Source organism: Meles meles, chromosome 7 (assembly GCF_922984935.1).
Source record: "Meles meles chromosome 7, mMelMel3.1 paternal haplotype, whole genome shotgun sequence".
Classification (NCBI taxonomy): Eukaryota; Metazoa; Chordata; class Mammalia; order Carnivora; family Mustelidae; genus Meles; species Meles meles.
In genome coordinates, this window is record NC_060072.1 from 85163374 (window position 1) to 85187350 (window position 23977).

At 36.5% G+C, this 23977-nt stretch overlaps 1 protein-coding gene across 3 annotated transcripts in view; it reads right to left on the minus strand.

Moving 5' to 3' along the window:
* Positions 1–669: 669 nt before the first annotated feature.
* The window catches only part of RPAP3 (RNA polymerase II associated protein 3), a 40412-nt gene continuing 17104 nt past the window's right edge, over positions 670–23977 (minus strand). For 2 of the 3 annotated variants that reach the window (XM_046010935.1, XM_046010936.1), the window contains exons 6-17: positions 22196–22317; positions 21332–21402; positions 19618–19743; positions 18501–18628; positions 15450–15571; positions 13837–13907; positions 13616–13717; positions 6351–6586; positions 4363–4549; positions 3451–3548; positions 2735–2835; positions 670–835 (exon numbers count right to left, since the gene is read on the minus strand). In XM_046010935.1, coding sequence (XP_045866891.1) covers positions 750–835; positions 2735–2835; positions 3451–3548; positions 4363–4549; positions 6351–6586; positions 13616–13717; positions 13837–13907; positions 15450–15571; positions 18501–18628; positions 19618–19743; positions 21332–21402; positions 22196–22317 — 1450 coding nt within the window. In that variant the 3' untranslated portion in view covers positions 670–749. Of the gene's footprint in view, positions 836–2730; positions 2836–3450; positions 3549–4362; positions 4550–6350; positions 6587–13615; positions 13718–13836; positions 13908–15449; positions 15572–18500; positions 18629–19617; positions 19744–21331; positions 21403–22195; positions 22318–23977 lie in introns of all 3 variants that reach the window. The other variant, XM_046010937.1, reaches the window with a different exon arrangement.

Genomic DNA, 23977 nt, shown 5'->3' on the forward strand with positions numbered 1-23977 from the left:
GGTCAGGGGTGGGAGGTTGGGGGAACAGGTGGTGGGTAATAGGGAGGGCACGTTTTGCATGGAGCACTGGGTGTTGTGCAAAAACAATGAATACTGTTATGCTGAAAAAAATAAATAAAATGGGAGATGTTTGGGTGGGTTAAGTGGGCATTTTGACAACATGGCTTCTCTTTTGGCATGTTTAATTGTGATGTTTAATGGACATCCTTGCAGTTTAAGATGACACTTTTAAAATAAAACTCTCCTAATGATGAAAAAAAAAAAAAAAGTCTCCTTTCACTGTAAATACTAAAAACACACATCCTGTAAATAAGTATTTTGGTCAGTGAACTAGCACAATATTAAAACTATAAAGAAACAATCTACTTAACATCCTCTATATAACCATAACTTTATTTGTATGCTAATGAAGCAACCTTAGCACGTGGCTACTAAAACTTATGAAAATGTAATGTTAAAATTACGGGCGACTGAAGAATGCACCTAGATTTAGAATTTCAAATGACATAAAATATTGATCTTTACAAGTATAAGTCATTATTTTTTTATTTTTGGAAAATGTCTTATAAATAGCTCACCTGAGTACATTCTCATTACTTAAGTCACAATTCACATATAGTTAATTAACTTATGTCTAAAGATAATCTTTTCTTGTATGATTTCATTTTCTTAAAAAGCAAAATACTTTATTTTCAATAAAAAAATTTACATATGAAAGTCAAAGACAGTAATTTCAGTAAAAATGAAAATCAACCACCATATCTTTTCTTGAGTTCTTCAACAGACTTATCCTTCAATCCTGATTTGTCTATGTGATTGAACAATACAAGTGCAACTGAAAAAAGAAAAAAAATTCATTTTAATCTCCATTTTTTAAAAACTAAGTGAGACGAAATTAAAGAGAGTAATCTGATTTATCAAATAAAACTTCTCATATTTTAAAGCAATACCCATTATATTTGTAAATTCTAATCCAGATATTTAAAAAGCTAATCTGAGAAAGTTATACAGAAATCTAATAATGTTTCTTACCAGAATATTTTGTAAAAAATATTAACTTAAATTTAATTCATTCTGTCCTACTTTAAACATTTTGCTCTCTGTAACAAGGACAATTTATTTACTTAATATTTCAATTAACTTTTTCAAACTGAAACTATTCTAAAAGAAAATTTTGTATCCACTACTGTAAATTGAAACTTAGCAATAACATCTACAAAATGTTAGCCATACATTTTTATAATATGCAATAAAATACTTAACTATTAAAAATTAAAACAAAACTTGCCTATAAATCATATAAAATCATCTTTTATACCACTGAATGGTCCACACTCAACACTTCGGAAAACTCTGTATAGTTCAACATCAACACTGGCTACTGGTTGTTACTGATAAAAAAAAAGTAACACCAGCTAATATTGATCAAATGCTTATTAGGTACACTCTAGGAACCATTCCAGGTGCTCCCCATGTTTAGCTTAGCTGACAATGGTGACCCAACCAAGACAGGACTGTTGGTAGGGCAGTGTAAAGAACCAACTCACATTCTTTGAGTACATGTCTACTTCTCACATTACAGTAGCAAGAAATTCACTTCCTCAATGCATTTATACGGACAGGCTGTTGCGCTCTAAGAAATGTTCTATGCCCTGAGGCCTAGAGAACAAGGTATACACAGTTCTTGCTCTCTTGGAGCTTTCACTCTATTAGGGAGAGAAACATCATAAACAAATACATGAAATATTTTCAGCTAGTTACGTGTTATGAAGAAAAATAAAGGAGGGTAAGAAGCCAGAGGATGGGGCGCCTGGGGGGCTCAGTGTTAGATTAAGCCTCTGCCTTCGGCTTGGGTCATGATCTCAGGGTCCTGGGATCGAGTCGGGCATCGGGCTCAACTTGAGGAAAGCCCAAAACTCTTACCTAACTGAAGTTCCTGCATAGTCTGATTCTACTTAAGGTTTCCCTAAACTGACACTTCATGGGAAGAACAGAGAAGTAAAAATAAATAAGGAATAGAATTCTGCAGGTTCATCACCTGCCAATTGTCCCCCTGACTCTACAGTCTGCACTGTACTTCTACTAATTTTCTGAAGACAATTTGCTCTTTCCTGCCTCAGAACTTCCACATACATCATTCTCCGGGTCTCACACTCTTCCCCAGCCCTTTCATCTGATTGACTCCCGCACGTCCTTGAGGATTCAGGTCCCATCAAACAAACACAAAGAAACTGGCTCTCACAGAAGGGACTGGACCTCCCTTGTACCCATGCCCGGTGACATGCATCTATGGTAGGAGCCCTTTACGAGTCCCACCAAAGCAAGCTCTCAACCATTATGCTTTACTGAGTTTTCAAGTAGAAGAGTCCAGACATAAAGTCAGACTGCCTAACTTTAAATCCTGGGTCTGAAAAAAAAAAATGAATAAAAATCAGTCAATCAATCCTGGGTCTGGCGTCCTACCTAGATAACCTTGGTCAGGTTCCTTACCTCTCTATGCCTCAGTTTCCATCTCTGTAAAAAGGAATTGATAATCACACTTAAAGCTCACAATGCTGTTGTTGGGGTTAAAAGATTTGATTTTACTTAACTGTAATTCAATTTAACTTGTGATTAATTTAAATTTAATTATATGTATCTTAGAGTAGTATCAATAAATGTCCACTATATTTGTTGAATAAATGAAGGAACATGTCAGAATAAAGATCTGAAGAAGCTTTCTTTACAGACTTACTTTTTTTCTCAGGTTCTGACATAAACATCACTGCCATATCAAACCTTTTTAGTTCGGAAAGTTTTTGTAAGATTTCAAAGATGAGTGATGGCTCTTCTTTCCTGAAACAATCCAAATATAAAACAAATGATTAATTAAAAGTAGCTCATGTAATTCTGTTTTTCTAACACAGTATTTCTAATTATACATAAATAAGGTTTCCATTTATCTTTTTTCCCTGGATGTGGTCTACATTTTAAGTGCCCAAATGAAGAGATTTATCAAGTAACTGAAGAAATTACAATTTTCTTAAATGTGAGGCTTAGCACAGACTTTTAAAAAATTTATTTATTTAAACTCAGTTAATTAACATAGTATATTAATAGTTTCAGGGGTAGAGTTCAGTGATTCATCAGTTGCATATAACACCCAGTGCTCATTACATCTCATAGCACAGACTTTATTAATTTGCTATCACATTTATCACTTCTACACCTCCCCTTCTTTAAAAAAAAAAGTTTTAAAGTCCTTTTTCCTCCTACCTAAACATTTCCCATATTATTGCTTGCACTTGTCATCTCTTCACAACTTCTGCAATGGTGAAATTTACCAGAAAGCTAATTTTGCTATACAGAAGGCAGTAAGTAATATGACATCAAGGAGAATGATTTTCCCAAACCACTACAAATAGCCTAACATTACAATATGCAGGTATAACGAAAAAAAATTCCACTTACTCAATATAAAAGTCATGCAGAATTTTAATGATCTGGTTGAATACATCAGGATCCAGATTTTTCTGAAACAACTTAGGATACATGGATGGTTCAATTTGCTTGGAAAAGATATAAAGAGAAAATTATATCATGGTAACATTCATATATCACAAATTATGTATATAACAACTGCTTAGGTGAATATAGGGAAGAATACTGTTTATGCACTATAGCAGACTGAATAATAATGGGATCACAGCACAATGTAACTACGAGTGAAGAACAAAAGTCGGAGGAAATGTTAGATAAATCGCTCTGTTCGAGGCAGAGAAAAAAAATCCATGAACATAGAGATGTTCCCAAAGACAGACAGGAAACTTGAAGAGAGCTCTCAAGGAGCAATAAAAATAACTAATTTAAAAAACAGAATTACATGAGATAATGCACTTAGAAGTAATTGTATACTAGAAAACTGTAAGGGATTATTACTATAACCACACTTGAAAAGACAATGCTAAAATCCATTATTTGGTAAACTTCCTAAGATGGGATCCTTTTTCTTGGAGCAAGTAAGAGCTCACTTAAGAAAATGATTGTCTAAATATTGCAAGCAGTGCTTGGGGCACATGGAAGGCACTCAATGTGTTTTAACTTCTTTCCCCATCTTGAAGAATGAAGAATTAAATTTAAGTTAGGATTTCTGAAATAAGATCAAGTTATTTTAAGCCACAGAACTTAACACAGAACCTATTTCCAAAGGTTTCCCAGTCGCGAACATTTAAAACAGTCTGGCTGAGGTAATACGCGCAGGCAAGGAAGGGTTCTACAAGCACATCCTACGAAAAGCAGATACAGTACTATTGTACAGTACTAGTGACAAAATAAGTCCTATGACCTTCTACTTAAACTAGAACTACTAGCTTCCTTTCTTACCTTCAAATACCGATACAACATATCCGGAGAATTTTTTAGTTGTCTGAAATCAGATTCAAGCTGGAATGAGTTTGCAGGAACTGGAGGAAGAACAGTTGTGACAAACTTCGCAGGTGTCTTACCTATCTCTACAGAAATCTTCTCACTGAAAGACTGACATACATCCTGTTTCAAGTTGACTGGAGGTCTGAAATATTTCAGAGGCATCAAACAATTAGAAAAGAACCACAAATAGTTAAAGCTTATGCAAGGAAATGTCAATGGAGATTTTCAATTCCTGACTTTATTAATGTAGTATTGTAACTATTTATATTCCACATGTAGTGAACTCTTTCGGCTAATAAAAATACACCTATATTTTGGCAAGGCAGATAATGCTTTTGCCAATTTTTTAAATATTTATTTATTTATGTTCAGTTAGCCACTGTGTAGTACATAATTAGTGCCTGATGCAGTATTCAATGATTCATTAGTTGAGTATAATACTCAGCACTCATCACAGCTCGTGCCCTCCTCAATACCCAACAACCTGTTATCCTCCCACCCCCTTCCCTTTTCACATGCTGGCTATGTAATGACTATTCTCATCTGCTGGGCTAATCTAGCCTGGCCACTTTTTGAAGCACACCATTTCTATATACTGCAGTACTACATCACATGTACTCACAACTTCGCCTTTCAGAAATCCAAATTATGACAGTTTCAGGAAAGATAGTCCCAGACACCGAGAAATGCTTCCTCCTTTTAAAAAAATCTGTCTGTTCAGTGTTTTCCCCAAATCACTAAATAATCACTATCACTTTAAATAAAACCACTAAAATTCAACATTAAAAAAAAAAACTTTTAATAGGATTGCGGAGTGGCAATACAAGAATGTTATGAATAAAGTTTCAACATCCCCTGGGGTGACTGGGTAGGTCAGTCCTTAAATGTCTGCCTTCAGCTCAGGTCATGGTCCCAGGGTCCTGGGATGGAGTCCCATAACCGGCTCCCCGCTCGGCAAGAAGCCTGCTTCTCCCTCTCCCAATTCCCTTGCTTACATTCCCTCTCTCACTGTATCTCTTTCTGTCAAATAAAAATCTTAAAAAAAAAAAAAAGTTTCAACATCCCCAAATAAACCTAGTTAATCTAGATCTTTTATATTCTCACCATTAAGCAAACACATGACTTTTTTTAAAAATTCCACACATCATTTAAAGAGCCCACAAATAATCTTAGATATTAATGGCTAGAATAATGATGACTAATTTCTACATTTTTTATGAAGCTTCCTTTTAAAGATTTTTTTTTGACAGACAGATCACAAGTAGGCAGAGAGGCAGGAAGAGAGAGAGGGGGAAGCAGGCTCCCCACTGAGCAGAGAGCCCAATGCAGGGCTCAATCCCAGGATCCTGGGATCATGACCTGAGCTGAAGGCATAGGCTTTAACCCACTGAGCCACCCAGGTGCCCCTGAAGCTTCCTTTTAAAAAGATTTTTTGCTGAATTACAAAGTGAAATGCAAATACTAACGTTCTAGAATAAAAATGCAGAGAATCAATTTGTTAAGATACTTTCTTACTTCTGAATTTCCCACTATGGTACAGGAATAGTGATCACACCTTAAGCAAAACCTCTCTTATGATTTAAGTACAAATAAAAATCTAGAACATGAAGCTGGGCAGTTCAAAGCACTATGGTAATAAGCATATACCAGAAGTTTCATCAGTAATACCAATTTTCTAGTGCATTATTACCACTCTAGATGAGTATCAAGTAAGAGTATTTCTTCTGGAAAGCCTGGGTGGCGCCATCAGTTAAGCATCCAACTCTCATTTCAGCTCAGGTCATGATCTCAGGGTCATGAGACCAAGCTCCACATGAGGCTTATGGTCAGCGCAGAGTCTACATAAGACTCCCTCTCCCTCTCCCCTTGCTCTCACTCCCTTTCTCTCTCTCTCTCTCAAAATAAATCTTTTTTTTTTTTTAAAGAGTATTTCTTCTACTCACGGCAGGGCTGAAGTATCACTGATTTCTTCTATTTTCAATACTTTTGCTTTCGGAATATCAAACGTGGGCAAAAGGTCATCTTGGCTTGAATTCTTCTTACTCGCAGCGCCTGCACTTGCTATTCCATCTGCCAGGTGACTAGGGTTGTTCTGTGGAGCGGCAGTAGTGCTACCCGGCACGTCAATGGTCTGGATCAAATTACCGGTCTCTTCAATAGTAACTTTCTTGAGTGGTTTCTACAATGATTAAAATCAATTCTTTAAATCAACATTAAAGGTTTCCTATTTTAGGGTCACCAATTAAAAGGCTGCAGTGTTCTTATAACTAGTATCTGCTCCCTATTTAGAGAACGTACTTAGATTTTAAGTTCACAGACTAACAGTTATAAGTCAGTTCACTCTGATGGCAAGATAGACGGGATCATACTCCGAGAATACGAAGAATAAAAAAAGATGCACAGCACCTAGAGTATGTAAGTCTGAATGGGAGAAAGAAGAGCTGTACGTATACATAATTCCAAGGCAATGGGATGCATGCTATAAAAGGAGAAAGCACCACATGCTAAGAGAACACAGGGAAGGAAGACAAACAGTGGCATCAGGGGAGTCATCACAGATAAGTACACATGAATGGCAATGTGGAAGGGCACAGCATGGTTAATGGAAAGACGAGAAGTCCAAAAGGGCTAGGAGCAAGGGGAGGAGTGGGAGGGAACAAAGCCTGAAAGGCTGTTTAAAGACAGCTTATAAAGGAATTGTGTGCCATGTCCAGGAGTCTGGACTTGACCCGAGAGGCAACAAAGCCAAGAATAAGTATGGCCAAACCTACAGTGAACTAACTGAAGGCAAACAGAACAAGGCCAGACAATAACCAGTGCTCTGTATGAAACAGACTAACATTAAAATCTAAGTAGATTTTTAAAATAAATAAATAAAAATAAAAAAACACCTAAACAGATTTTTTTTCTTTTTTTTTTTTTTTAAAGATTTTATTTATTTGACAGACAGAGATTTCAAGTAGGCAGAGAGGCAGGCAGAGAGAGAGAGGAGGAAGCAGGCTCCCCACTGAGCAGAGAACCCGATGCGGGGATCCATCCCAGGACCCTGGGATCATGATGAGCCAAAGGCAGAGGCTTTAACCCACTGAGCCACCCAGGTGCCCCCCTAAGTAGATTTTCTAAACATGCAGTCGCTGGATAAAACCAACCCAGGATTAAAGATCTGCCAAATATGTTCACAAAGTTGGTAAGACCTGACCATAATTAGTTTCTAATGTAACAAAATAAGCAGGATTCACTGTTTATTTCAATCATTACAAATGTCAAACATGTTCAATTTCTTCTTAAGTTTACATATAATACTCTGTTATTTTTAATTTAAAAAACCCTCAATTTATTCCAAGTGTTCATTTCAACTGTATGGGTGAATTATAAATCAAAAAGTTTTAAATATAAAAATTTTAGACATACATATTAAACTCAGTACTAAACCCAAACATTCTATTAACATAGCCAAGATAAGACCTAACAGTTATAACTGAGTGTTACTGGATGAACAAACATAAATTTTAAAAGCTATTAGCAAAACTGTTAATAGAATCCCAGCAGCCGTTCTATTTAAAGTACAATCATGTTAAGCTGAAGCCTTTGCCTTGCTGAGAACTCTCAACAGCAACAGTTTTCTCTGAAGATATTAACCAAGAATGGGCACATGTTAATGCTGCACAAGGGACTATGATTTCTGACAGGCAATAAATCACTGGATTAAATCAATACAGTCCCATTTAAAACAAAATCCTTTCAAAACTAACAACAGATGTGTAAACATGATCCTAATTTAAAAATTCCTTAATCAGTAGTCTCTGTGAAGTGTAGACCAATGAGTGTGTACTAGAAGTCACTAGTGCTGAGGGCTGATGGTTGGGAGCGACGGGGGGGGGGGGGGGGGGGGGGGGGATGACAGTATGGTGGTTAACAGGAGTGAAACACAAAAGATATCACTACAGAAAGATTTAAGAAAACATGAAAGGTTCAACTAACACTTTCTCAAAACTAAGATTTCGATGCATTTTATTTAGCTCTATGCTATGGCCATTTCAAGAAACGGAAGAGAAAAATAAAAATAAACAGGGAGAAAGAGAAGGGGAAGGGCCAAGTAGAAAGATGAAGTTTTGCTATAGGAAAACAGAAAAATGAAAATAAAACAAAATAAAGTATTTCAGCACAGACTATGAGATCAGGAGACCCTTCATTTACTACCACCTATCCAGGAACCCCGGGTCCCAGGAGATCTACATCACTGCTCTCCTAGATGCTCTCTGAAGAAGATTCGCTAAAAGTACCCCCAGGCTGTCAGCCCGTGAAACGGACTTCCCTGGCCTAGGCTCTTATTTGACTCAAGTAATGCTAGGACTCTCCCTCCACTTCCTGGACCTTCCTCTCTTCCCTGACCTTTTCCCCAGTGGCATGGTTCTCTCACAAATATGTGACTGAGAAGGATATTAATATTCATTTCACCTAAAACTGCCTTAGCATTAATGGATATTATTTCCTTCGATCGAAACTAACCTGTAAGTTATCCTCAAGGAGAAAAAGTAAGGATCACACAGGGATTAGGTAACTTGCCCAAGGGGGCTCAAATCAACTCTTAAAAACAGTACACCAAATGGCATCTTCTATCTTTCAAATAATGCCCACATTTTTATTATGAAGACCTACTACAAAAATAAACAGCAATTTTTCCCCTTCCTGCTAAGGTACTGATTTATTTTGTTTGGGAACATTTACAGAATAGTCCACCCCAGGTCTCTCATTTCACAGAGGTGTTTTAAGACCTTGCCACAAAAGACAAAAAAAAAATGCATGTCGCATTTCCAAACTATTAACATAAACTGGTTTTTAAAGTGAGGGAGAAGAGAACCCCACAAATGTATAAAAGTCCTTATATACTGGCCATGGGACATTTGATGTACTACACGGCCATGTTTTTATAATTATGGACAACAAAGTCTGACAAATGCTTTTTTAAACCTTATCAATTTTTTGTGAGAATGTCTTACAAAAGATGTAAAAGTTTAAACCACTTTTTTAAAACCACTTTTCATTAAACATTTGATCACCTTAATTGAAAATAGCAGCACATTAACATAACGTATGAAAATGAATACAATGTATAGAAGCAACTAGATTTATGCCTGTCCTGAAACAAGTATTGTCTCAGAAAATCCAAGAATAAAGTCACAAGAACACTGGAACGGGGTGGGGCGCCTGGCTGGCTCTCAGTAGAGCACGACTCCAGATATCAGGGTCACCAGTTGGAGTGCCTACGCTGGGCAAGGAGCCTACTTAATTTAAAAAAAAAAAAAAAAAAGAAAAGAAAAAAAAAAACACTAGAAAAGCATTTAACTGAAATTCGCTGTTACTAACCTGAAATGCGACCTCGACAAAACAAACTTTCTTTGCTTCATTTTCTTCCTTTGTAAAAGGTAAAAATATCTGCTCTGACTTCCTTATAAAATTAAGGCTCTCAAAGCATCCACCATGCAGAACAGTTACTTCCAGGAGGCAGCGAGAGGATCATGGCCAGTGAGGAGGGCACACAGGGGGATTCTGGAGGCTGACACCTTTCAATTTTTGACTTAGTTGGTGATTTCATGGGTGTTCACTTTATAATTATTTTTAAAATCTTAGTCTTGTGGACTCTTCTGCATATATTAGGTAAATGTTAGAAACTGCCATAGTCATATCATATATATATATATAAAAAACTTACAGATAATAACCAAAGATTCAGCACAAAATAGATTGCTAAATTCAGGCCAGCTACTCTTTCTGTTGTAATATTGCAGAGGAAAAAACTGGCTTTGTTGGACTTAATGAAAAACAGTACGGTATACCAAAAACAATGTGCAATGTATATTTTTAAAGACAATTTGCTTGTATTAGAGCTCTGCCTTAGGTGAATTTTGTTTGTTTTTTTCTGGTTTTGTTTTGTTTTGTTTTAAGATGTAGCCAGGGTACTGAGGGTCTTGCAATGTAAGGGTAAACCTGGCTGAGGACACTGTACCCATCCTCAGGTTTCTCAGGATACCCCTATGATGGCTATGTCACTTCCGCCCACTGAGCTGGAGAACAGGATTCTCTAGCAGAGAAAAAATGAGGCTGTTTAAACAAAGGCAGACATACACCACTTCTGAGGATGTGCACTGTTCCAAGACCCCATGCTGGGTTCTCTGAGCCACGAAGCACACCTCTTTCTTTCCAGCTGATCTGAGCCCCAAGCTGTCCACAGTTGTTTGATGAGTTATGAAAATACCTGAACCAGGGAGGGCCCTGTCGTGTCTTCAAGTATAGACAGGGCTCCCCCTTATCCTTGGGGATCACCTAAGCATGTGGGAAATCCACTGCCAATCAGGGACCAGAGAGTAGGGAAGAGTTCAAGATGGTGGATAAATGAGTGGAGGGTTTGTTTTAATTCTGCAGTCTGCATATCAAAATAAACCTCCATTCCTCCCAGAGCCTTCATGAGATCGAGAAGCTGGTGCCGCTCCCCCTGAGGAACAGCAGCTCTGTCTCTACCAAGGACACAGAGAAGGACAAGGTAAATGCTGTGGCCATTTTCAGCAGCACCCCTTTTTTTTTTTTTTTTTTATTTGACAGAGAGTGATCACAAGTAGGCAGAGAGGCAGGCAGAGAGAGAGGAAGGGAAGAAGGCTCCCTGCTGAGCAGAGAGCCTGATGCGGGACTCGATCCCAGGACCCTGAGATCATGACCTGAGCCGAAGGCAGTGGCTTAACCCACTGAGCCACCCAGGCGCCCCTTCAGCAGTATCCCTTTTGGGAAGCCTTTTTGTACAACACTCTCCCTGGCCTTACCTCTGTTTTGTGTGTGGTGCGAGATGTCTGCTGTGTTACTTATTTTCAAAGTGCAAACTCTCAACCCAAGAGCCTATAGGCTTCTCTATTTTCACTGTGTCATCTTGGCTGTGCCTCAAGAAGCCAAAGTACTTAAAGGCTGAGGACCTTAGAGCTGTGACTATGTATTTCTGGGAATAACATGGAGAGGATGACACCACACTCCATGCTGAAGCCTCCTGACCTGGCTGACTCCTTCCAGAACGCCTCTAGGTGGAATCATTGTTATTTTCCTCCTTTCCTGTTTCCAATTAGGCAACTAACTTATTCAGAATGTCTGCAATAATCCTCTCAACTGGAAAATGTGAAATGCCATCCCTCCAACTTCACATTGTATGCTTTGTGCAATTTTGAATGGTCTTAGAGAAGGTCAACATCCTAACTCATCCCTGCTCCATCTCTGTTGGTAAATATGCTATATGCAGAATCCCTCCAGTTGTACCTTGGGTAAAAATATTCTGAATTATCAGAGGTGACAGATTTGTAGTAGAAAATATACACTAGCAGTGAAGTCATGAAGAGAGAAAAATCAGTTACTACTGCACAGCCAGTTCCACACGAAGTCCTTCTGTTGTGTTCATATGAGCAGGTTCTGTTGTGTCCTGAGTCACTGTTAGAAGTGATCCTGCCTCTCATGATACATCATGGGAATTCTATAGCACACATCCAAACACATTCATGTTCATTGTTATTTACAATTTTTGCCTTTTTCCATACAACATAATTACTATGTGTCTCACAGTGTACTTAAATCAGAACTACCTATGAATTGATAAGATAAACAGAACTGAGCTTAGTTAACATTTATAAGTAACAGGTTCCTCCCAGAAAACACCCTCTTGGTTCCTCTCCAAGACTCCAGACATCCCCACCTCCGAGAGGCCCCTGAGGCCACTGACAGAAATTCCAGAGAGAAGACCCCTTTTGTCAGGGAGGAAAGCAAAGGAAGAAGGTCGTGCGCTGGCAAGCAGAATTTTTCCACAGGAGGGGCTATGATTCCATGTGTGGAATGGGCTTTTTAATCTCACTCATTCTCTCTGTTCTTAATACACAAAGAACCATCTTCTGTAGCCACAGAGGAAGGACACAAGGTTACCCTGGACACAGACGCCTGCCTGACTAGAGTACGTGACTTTGTTAGTTTGAAATTACTTCTGATAATCCTCTAGGATGGAACCCCGGCTGTTCCACACTGGCAGACATGGGCAGTGACATGTGGTGACAGTAATTTAACCTCCTGGTCTCTTTTCCCCCACGCTGCAGGTGGCACCCAGTGGGGGAACAGAGTTTTCTGGCGCTGATGCTGCTCTTTGGGAACCTGGCGGTAGGAGAGATGGCAGGTGCAGACGCCTGCTTTTCTGGGGTTCAGCTGTTGTTGATATTGGCTCTTTTGTCTGTCGTATCAACACAGCTTTCACTTCTGCTCTGCAAGTCAGTATGGTGACCAAAGGACCCCCCCTTACCAGGACCATCCTGCACGTGCTACTCCGTGGGCCCCCCCTTTATCACCATCCATGGGCTCTGAACCACCTCCACCCCCTGCATCTCGGTGGCCCCGGGAACCACCCATACCACCCCACCCGCACCACCTGATAAATAATCTAAGCAGTATGAGTGGACTTGTAAAGCACGTTCATCTTACTTTTGTTGTTGTTGAGCTTAGGTGCTGATTTTAGATCTAACCCCAGAGAAGATGCAAGGCTATTATTATAATAAAATCACAGGGGCGCCTGGGTAGCTCAGTGGGTTAAAGCCTCTGCCTTCAGCTCAGGTCATGATCTCGGGGTCCTGGGATCGAGCCCCACATCAGGCTCTCTGCTTAGTGGGGAGCCTGCTTTCCCCCCTCTCTCTGCCTGCCTCTCTGCCTACTTGTGATCTCTGTTAAGTAAATAAATATCTTGGGGCGCCTGGGTGGCTCAGTGGGTTAAGCCTCTGCCTTTGGCTCAGGTCATGATCTCAGGGTTCTGGGATCGAGCCCCGCATCAGGCTCTCTGCTCAGCAGGGAGCCTGCTTCCTCCTCTCTCTCTGCCTGCCTCTCTGCCTTCTTGTGATCTGTCAAATAAATAAATAAAATCTTTAAAAAAAAATAATAAATAAATAAATATCTTTAAAAATTTTTTAAAAAGAAAATATGTAGAAATTTTTAAATTTGTAGTGTTAAGTCAATGAAAAAGTTATCCCAGAATTCTAAACAGCTGAATTTTCCCCATTTTTATTATATCAATAATCCTAAGAGTGCTCTTTAAAGATTCTAAAAAGAGTTTATTTATTCAACACTTTGTCTCCAACTCTTATTAATATAACACTGATATTTAAAAAGGAAGGAAAAAATGAAAGAAAAGTGTTTCACTTACAGTTGACCCAAGATGAGATGGATTATCAATAGGTTTTATCACATTTTGTTTTTGTGTAGAATCGAGAAAAACATCATCCCAGTGTCCTTTCTCAATTAAGTCCTTGAAAATAAATTTGTAAGCATGACTACCAAAATATATATTCTCAAGCTAGTTATGTAATAGTAATGTGTTTCTATTTCAGAAAATAAGACCATATTTTGGTGAAAAGGATACATTACCTTTTTAATTTTGGAAAGTTCAGTTACTGCTTGCTTATTCCCAGGTTCCAAAAGCAAAACAGTTTCAAAATCTAAAGTGAATTTTTAAGAAACAGAATAAATTAGTGAAAATATTTACAGAGTTTAAGACATGATACATTTAGTTAATAACCCAGGCTTCTCTCTAGAAGTTTTATTTAGGGTGCTAGGAAACAGGTTGAGCAATAAGAAGAGCTAAACATTGACCAGGTGCTCTTCTAGTTACTTTATGTGAATTCTCGTGTGAACCCCATCACAACCCCACTTTTCAGATGATACAACTGAGGTCTAGAGGTCATCTAACTTATCAAAGCTCACACTATTAAAAAATGACAGGGTTACTCACCAAATGTTAAGACAGAATCTAAGAGAATTCCATATAATGGAATATTATTTGGCCTTAAACCTTGAAGACATTAGCTAAGTTAAAGAAGCCAGACACAAAGGGACAAATACTGCATGATTCTACTTATGAGGTACCTAGAACAATCAAATTCATAGAGACAGAAAGCAGAATGATAGTTACCAGGGGCTAAAGGAGGAAGGAATGGGGAGTTTTTATTAATGGGCAGATTTTCAGGACTGGATGATGAAAGAGCGCTGAAGATGCTTGAAGACGTTTGGTGGTGATGCTGATGGCTGCTCAACAGTGTGAATGTACTTAATGCCACTGAATCGTACACTTAAAAATAATTAAGATGGTAAATTTTATGTTATGTATATTTTACTACCATTTTTTAAATGCATGAGCTACAGCTGAAGCCAGGCTTAAAGAGAAACTGTCAGATTTAAATGCACGTATCAGAAAAGAAGGCAGGTAGAAAATCAATAATCTAAGTATTGATGTCAAGATATTAGAAAAACAGCAAATGAAACCTAAACAAAATAGGGGCACCTGGGTGGCTCAGTCTGTCAAGTGTATGCCTTCAGATGAGGTCATGATCCTGGGATCCAGGATCCTGGGATCCCTGGGATCCTGGGATCAAACCTGCATCAGGCTCCCTGAGCAGCAGGGGGCCTGTTTCTCCCTCTCCCTCTGCCCCTTCCCCACTCAAGCCCTCTCTCTCTCAAGTAAATAAAATCTTTAAAATAAAATAAAATAAGCCTAAACAAAACTGAAGGAAAGAAAGAGCAGAAATATGTGAAACAGAAAACACATGCTATAAAACCAGGTTAGTTCTTCAAGAAGGCTAACAGAATGAATACTTAAAAGATCCTGGAAAAACAAAATAACTAGTACCAAGAATAAAAAGGAGCATCACTGCAGATCTCACATTATCCTCTAACCTCAGGATAGAGGGCTGATTCCCTTTCTTTTTGCCTTTTCCTTCTCACCTATAATGCAAATTATTTATTAACTGTGATTGGCAATTAGCCAGATCAGACTGGACACTATTAAAGTAAAAGATAATCTGGTCCACTATGAAAGCTGCATTCCTTCAAATCTGCAAACTATTCACAATCTGAACTGTGAAAGAAAATTTACTTCTGTAAGTTCTGTACCCTTGAACAATGGAAAAGATACACAAATCTCTGCTTCTATAACATGGGAGTCTCATAAGAATGAGTGAGTGACAGTTGTTAAAAAGACATACCTTGTTTGGCCTCATTTAACTTTCCCAAAAATGTTCTTGCTGTTCCTCTTCTGGCAAAAGCTTTAGAGTATGAGCCATCTAATAAAATAGCTTGGGTGCAGTCTTTTTCGGCTTCTTCATATCTATTTAATATGACAAAATTACCAACTGGAAAATGCAGCTTATAGGTAAAACTTAACATAAACTGAGTTTCTAATGTAAAATGCAGGCATATTTATTTTAATTAAAAATTTCCAAATCTGTCTTTGAGAGTAAAGACTATTTTTTTATAAATTGTTCACTCTCACCGAATCTTGGAAACATCTATGAAGGAGGGAAAAGGTACAAGGTTAAAGGAAAGTCAGGATAGAAAGTGCCAGAAGAATGTAAAAAATGGTGGTAAAATACAAGCCAAGCAGACAAAAGAATACCACTGGCTGGAACCCACCCTGCCCCCTGCCAACACTCAATACACACAGGTACTACACTGACAATTAAAACTGGCATTCATTTTCTAATAAAACTTAGTATTTACCCACCTAAGATCACCCAAGCTATACATCACCTAAGGAAAACCAATCTACGCAAAACTCAGGACCTGTTACGTGTGTGATGGCATATCACCTAACACCTTTCCTAAATTCTACTCAACCATGCAACTGGCCATCAATTCAGTCAGACTGGGTAGTGCTCTAAAAAACAAAAAGTTAAGGAGAGCTAAAAACAAAACAAAACAAAAAAGAACAGAAAAACTGAAGACCTCGTATATGTCAAAATGACATTAATGAATTACTGTGGATTTATTTGGCATGATAATAGCACTGCAATTATGTACAAAAGATCCTTTAGGGATAAGACATCATAATGTCTCTAATTTGTTTTATAATAATTCGGAGGGGAAAAAAGCTAACTAAATATAATGACAAAGGTATGGCTTGTTAACACTAGATGATTTGGTACATGGGTTTATTATATTACTTACATGAAAGCTATAAAAGTTTCATAACAAAAAATTCCAAAAAAAGAAAATCTCCTTCAATGACATTCTCCCCAAAGCCTAAAATGAATTCCATCCTACCCTTGAAACAAGACCTCATAAGAACAAAATCAAAATTTTGAGTGAACTTAAACATCTTCTAGTTCTTTACTTCACTTTTCAATGGAAGAAAGAATATGTCTATGCAAGTGCATGTGCCCACGGCCCACTAATATATTCTCTACTTTGCTGATTCTATCATTCTCTCATTCAGACACATGCATGGCCCTCTGTTCCCCCCACCCCAGTTTTCAGGGTAAGGTACTTTAAAGAGCAAAGTCAGGGGCGTCTGGGTGGCTCAGTGGATTGGGCCGCTGCCTTCGGCTCGGGTCATGATCTCAGGGTCCTGGGATCAAGCCCCGCGTCGGGCTCTCTGCTCCGCAGGGAGCCTGTCTCTCTCTCTCTCTCTGCCTACCTCTCTACTTGTGATCTCTCTGTCAAATGAATAAATAAAATCTTAAAAAAAAAAAAAAAAAAAAGAGCAAAGTCAAAGGCCTGCCTGACTCTCCAGCTATGTTAACAGCCATAATATGGACCACTTGCCCTTTCTGGAAGTTACATGAACTTTTCCACTCTTGAGCCTTTAAACCTGTACTGGGACCTGTTTTTCACCACTTACTCTAACCAAAATAATGTATCTCTAATTGTGTCTATTGGTTTAAATGACAATAAATATACAAACAAAATTTACTTCTATGACAGGAGTTTCCTAACCTGAGGTCCTTTGAGAGATCTGAAAAGTGGGATGGGAAAAATATTACATCCTTATTTTCACTAACTTTTATATGGGATTTGGCTTTTCTTTCATTTATGACTATAAACAAGAAACCACAATAGCAAAAGCAGTAGCTATAACTTTGCCCCAATAAATATCGTAGATACTTTCATATCACATTACAACTGTTACAGATATCTCAAAGTATTACTTATGTTCACCACTATTTCAGAATTAGAGTAGTAGTTAATCCTGCTATTTGTATGTGACCACAGCATCCTGGTTTATAAATGCTCCTAGGACCTAAGTGGCCAACTGGTAGGCAACTAAGAACTCTGCCCTTAGTAGTCATCAGATACTAAAGAGCAAAGTCTCATGTTACCATACTGGTAACATAATCATTTGTGTTAATTTTTATTTCCTATTCACACTTATTAGTTCATCAGTATGTGGAAGAAGATGTCACAGATCAGCCCAAATTTAAATTTTCATATTATGTCTTCAAAACAAATTTTTGCTTTATATCTGCCTGTATTTTTAATGTAGTTTCTTATTTCATTGTGTCAATAAAAAAGTATATATACCACTATGCCAAAAATCGCAGTATTTTAAAAACTATATTTCAATATAACTGGATGCCTTTGTAGCCTCAAATGTGTAATTATGCATTCAAAAATATTCTGAGAAAGGTTCCCCATGCAGCTAAATGGGTCCACAGTACCAAAAAAAACTTCAGAATCCCTATTTTAAGTATTCACAGGTTTTTTTCTTAAATTCTGTCACTAAAGTATAAAAGATGATTATAACAGATATAAAGAATTATAAGACACGGTTTCTACCAGCAGATATTATCCTCCTGATTGTTCAACTTGGAACACCTGAGTGCATCCAGAAAAACTGTTAGTATCACAGGACCAAGTTTTTGGCGTATATATAATCAATCAGATGATCTCAATGGCAACAATTCTCTCATGTATGATAATAACAATTCTCTCATGTATGGATATGCATATATAAAACACTGCCAGATAAGAACTTGCCCAAAAGGCTCTGAGGTTAAAAATAATTTTTAAATCACTAATTCAGAATAACATGCATAAAACAAAGAAATGTTAAATTGTATAATGCCACACTATTACAAGTGGGAAAATAATAAGAGCAAACATTTACTGAATACATACTGATACATACTCAATCTCTCTCATTTAAATTTAATGCTCAAGAGCAAATATATTTTATTTTATTACTATTTATCTAATGTGCCAATTTATGGTAAATTTCATTTTCATCCTGAAAAATATTAAGTATGACCAATCCTTACTTCTGAATCTTCAGATAGGCCATTGCTCTGTTAGCTGGAAGAAGGGCATTAGTGCCATCTGCTGCTATCCCCCGAGTATAGCATTCAATTGCTCTTTCATATTTCCCTTCTTTAAAAAATCCATTCCCCTATCATTTTGGAGAGAAGTATAAAGAAGAATTAAAAAAAACAAAAACGCAAAATGTGCAAAAAGAATAAAAAATTAGCTGAATTCAAATCTTAAGTAAACACTATAAGAATACTCATCAATACTCTATTAGTTATTAAAGTATATGTTAATGTTAAATATCCAATCCATGATACATGTTCTAGAATCTGTTAGTTTAGGTTATTTTTTATAGTGGCATTATTCTCTTTTCAGTACTAAAAAGAAAAAAAGTATACTACTATACTACTTTGCACCATTAACCATTATTCTACTAGTTAAATATTTCACAAAACTTAAATCTAAAAAAACACTTTAATAAATACAGGCCCAAATATTACACTCTTCAATATTAGAAGCTGTACAATAGAATTTCATTAACTCAAATAATTTTTGTGAAAGAACAGAGTACAAGAATTGGATACCTCATTCTCTGGTAACATTAACATGTCTAAACATAGGCTAAATTAAACCATACTGGAATGTATATACCAGACATCACTATAAGCACACTTATTTATAATCTGTCAGGTTTCTCACAATCAGTATCATTCCATATGTATTTATCATTCCATAAGTATTTTTCCAAGAAAAGCTACCAATATGTTAAATTAATCTCAACTCAAGATTCTAAAGGAATTTTGATCAGAAACAGTCCAGTATGAATTAATGAAAAAAAAATTCTATATAAGAATGAACTGTAACTTATTTCTATGTTAAATTTATAACCACCTATACATAAGTATGTTAAAATCCTCAAAAGTAGTTTGCTCCCTAAACTATGTTCTATATTTAATTATGTACTAAGTCATCAATTACTCAAATTCTGAATTAGTAAGTTCCAGGGGTTTTTTAGTATAATTTTCAGCTCTTATTGAAGAATTTTAACATTAGAGAAGACAGAAACAAATACACAAGAAACGAAGAGTAAACTCAGCAAAACATATGTATGTTAAAATCCCTCTGGATTACCAGATCTTTCTCTGAAATGGCCTGCTGCTTATTCTGTTGCTCTTCAATTTGTTTCTTCTCTCCTTCAGATGATTTTATCATTGTATCAGCTCCCTTTGGATATGAATTTTCTTTGGATGTTAAAGCCTAGGAGACACAGTAGTCAGCTAAAATAAAACAAGTAATGCAAGATACATATATATTTGACTTTAAAATAGTAAATCACTCAAATGTATTAGAATTTTTGACACATTTCAAATTAATATTGAAATAATAGTTTTTACTCTAATCCAAAGTCTAATTCAAATTAAAAAACAAAATAGTGAATTTTTTTTTTAAATATTTTATTTATTTGACAGAGAGAAATCACAACTAGGCAGAGAGGCAGGCAGAGAGAAAGGAGGAAGCAGGCTTCCTGCTGAGCAGAGAGCCCGACGTGGGGCTCGATCCCAGGACCCTGGGACCATGACCTGAGCCGAAGGCAGCGGCTTTAACCCACTGAGCCACCCAGGCGCCCCCAAAATAGTGAATTTAATATACATCTTATTCCAATGAAAATAACCCATATCCACTAATAGTAGCTGTTCATTTATTTATTCAAGAAATATTTATTGAATTTCTACACAGGCCAGGCACCATTCTAGTAACTATTTTCAAAAATAAAATGGACAATTAAGACCACACACCCAAATTTCTCAAATTTAATATTCAGTCATTATTTAACCTCAGACAAAATACAAATATATATAACAGAAATCACAATTATAAGCAAGTTGATAGATTTATCAGTAGATTAGGAGCAGTAAGTAATAGCAATATTTAAAAGCAGATTTTTGGGGCACCTAGGTGACTTAGTCGTTAAGCGTCTGCCTTTGGGTCAGGTCATGATCCTGGGGTCCTGGGATCAAGCCCCATATCAGGCTCCCTGCTTGGCAGTAACCCTGCTTCTCCTTCTCCCACTCCCCCTACTTGTGTTCCCTCTCTTGCTGTGTCTCACTCTGTCAAATAAATAAAATCTTTAAAAACAAATAAAAAATAAAAAATAAATAAAAGCAGATTTTCCCCAAACATTGTCACTTTTTCCTCCAAGTTTTAACAGATGGCACAATAACTATAACTGACTGAACAGCAAAATGAAAGGAATATGTAACTGTGCAGTATCATTTGACAGCAAATTTTTTAGCTAAGTAATAACTTTCTCACTGTTAAAAAACTAGTATTGTTTTTGCTAAAATATAAACTATAAGGATAGAGCTTATATCAAAGAAATATACAGAAGTTTAATATAGAAGTCAAAGCACAAGTCAATAAAGAAAAATTAGTGGGATAAAGAGAAGTAATTCTATCATCTGGGAAAGAAAAAAGCAGCAGTGGTTAACAGACATCAGGTAACTTTTTTTTTTTAAGACTTTATTTTAAGTAATCACCACACCCAATATGGGGCTCAAACTCACAACCCCGAGATCAAGAGTCACGTGCTCTACCAACTAAGCCAGCCAGGTGCCCCTCAGACAACTTTTTAAGATGATGACTCCTACGGATCTTTAAATATCATTCATTCTACTTCCTCCAGCTTGCAAATCTGTTTAGTAAAACTATACAGTACAAAAAACTAAAATCAGAAAAAGTCTATGTTAAGTACTGTAGATTTACAGTACAAAGACTATGCCAAAACCTTTACACTTCATCAAATAAAGGTAAGTAATGCACTTAAATTTAAGTAACTAGGATTTACCTGATTAATTTTCCTGAGTTCATTCGTTGCTTCAAAGTTATTTGGTTCCAGTTCTAATACTTTTTCATAATCTAGGTAAATTAGAAGATTAATATTTGAAAGACAGGATATTTTTAAAATTCTACAAAAACAATAATTGTTTTGTAGAATAATAAAATTCTACAAAACAATAATCATTTGCTACATGTGACAAACAGGCAAGTGTTCTGCAGCAAAATTAAGAGGAGTAAGAAATATTAACAACAGCAGGCTACTAGACTTTCTCCATTCCCCCTCCCCCAGGACAAACAAAACCCTGACAGAATCCCGTGACAAATCACCTTCTTCCACCAGCCCCAGAAAGGATACTTGCTATCATTAAATTGTATATCATAAAACCAAGGAGCAGTAGAATTGTCAGATTATCAACTTTATTCAGATTTTGTTATTTATAGTACATAAACCTATTTTATGGACTAATACAAGCCCTAGAATTTACAAGTAAAGAAAAATGTGTCAAAAATTTTATATGTAGTGCCTCTGCCTCAAATTATCCAACAAGATGTTTTAATCCTTATTTTACAGACAAACTGAAAATCATAGGAGATCCATCTATAACCTTCCCTTTGGTCACACACCTAATGTGATTGGTGTCTCATTCCACATTAGTGGAATGAGAATTTGAACCAAAGTCTAATTGGAGGCAAATAATGCTTTCTTTCCCAAGTATCAAGATTCTTTTAAAAAGCAAAAATGAGCTTTATTCAAATACAGAATGCTCTCCAAAGGTAAGAACTGTGACTGTCTAGTATTCTTTGTCCAGCATCTGTTAAATTAAATCATTAAAGAACTTTTTAGATATTAAGAACTGAAATACATTAATACCTTTTTTGGCATCCTCTACTTTTTGCAAAGCAACTCGAGCAGCACCTCGCCTTGCATAAGCCTTTGTATAACTTCTATTCAAGGCAATTGCTAAATTACAATCAGACTCAGCAACAGCAAATCTGCAATTTTAAAAAATTAAGGTTAATAAAATTCATTTGTTAACCCAAACTTCAAAATTTGTTTCTGAAACCCCCAAGAAGGGAATTTAGTTCACAATTAAAGGTGTGTTTCCCATCTTCTTTTACTTACTTAATGCTACTGAAAAGCATTAATTTGTGATGGTGAGATATAAGTAACGTTCCCTTTAAAGCAAGGAACAAGAATGCCCACTATCACCGCTTTTTGTCATTATTGTACTAGCGGTCCTGATTAATGCAGTTTCGTAAGGAAGAAAAACAGATAAAAAGACTGGAAAATAAAGGAATAAAACTGACATTCTCACATGATATGATGGTCTACCTAAATCACTCATAACAATCTAGAGACACTGTTAGAAATAATCAAAGTTTGCAAGGTGGCTGCTTTACTAAAGATAAACAACAGAAAACAGAAATAAATCTAACAAAAGATATTTAAAGACCCATACGCAGAAAATTTGAAGACTGTCTTGAAAAACATTAAAGAAGACTTAAGTGGAGATATAGTACATTCATGATCTATAATAAGTCACAAACACATGGCAATATAATTCTCTCCAAACTGAGCTCTAAATCCAAAGCAACTATAATCAAAACCCCAACATAATTTTTCAAGGAATTTGACAAGATGATTCTAATATTCACATTGATAAGCAAAAGTCCAAGAATACCCAAGACATTCCTCAAAAATAAGGTAAGAAAACATGCCCAATGCCATATACAAGGCTTTTAATACTAAAGCAATTAAAGAGGGTATGGAACAAGGAGAAGGATAAGCAGCAGATCAACTGGAAAATACAGTGATATAAAAAAGATCAGTACAAACTTGACACAGAATAATGGTGGCATTGCAGATCCATGGGAAAAGCATGGATAGTCAATAAATAAGACTAGATGACTGAAATATTCATTGAAAAGATATGAAACTGGAATTCTACCTTCAGCATATATTAAGACTTAAACATGAAAAGCAGAACATAAAACCTTTTGAAAGAAAATACAGAAGACTACTATGAGCTCAGGGAAGGAAACTACTTTTTTTTAACAAATCATATTTTTAGAAGTGCTAACCTTTAAAAAAAAGTCAATAAATTGAAATATACTAAAATTAAGAATTTCTGTTCACTGAGACTTCATAGAAAAAGAAAAAAAGCATTGAGAGAAAATTAAAAAAGCAAATTAGGAGAAAATAATTATAAAAAAACCATTGAAGGATTAGTATCCAAAATAAAGAATTTTTAAAAATCATGGCTCAGTGGGTTAAGCCTCTGCCTTCAGCTTGGGTCATGATCACAGGGTCCTGCGATCGAGCCCCGCATCGGGCTCTCTGCTCAGCAGGAAGCCTGCTTCTCCCTCTCTCTCTCTGCCTGCCTCTCTGCCTACTTGTGATCTCTCTCTCTCCATCAAATAAATAAATAAATAATTTTAAAAACCAGCAGAAAAACAGCCTAATAAAAAAGTGGCCAAAAGACAAAACGGGCATTTCACAGGGGAAAAAAAAAATACAAGTGGTAAATAAATATATAAGACAATGTTCCACATTACTAGCAACTGTGGAAATGCAAATTAACCACAGTGAATTACCATTTTACATCCACTAGACTGAAAATAATTAAGAGGGCCGATTCTACCAGTGCTGGTA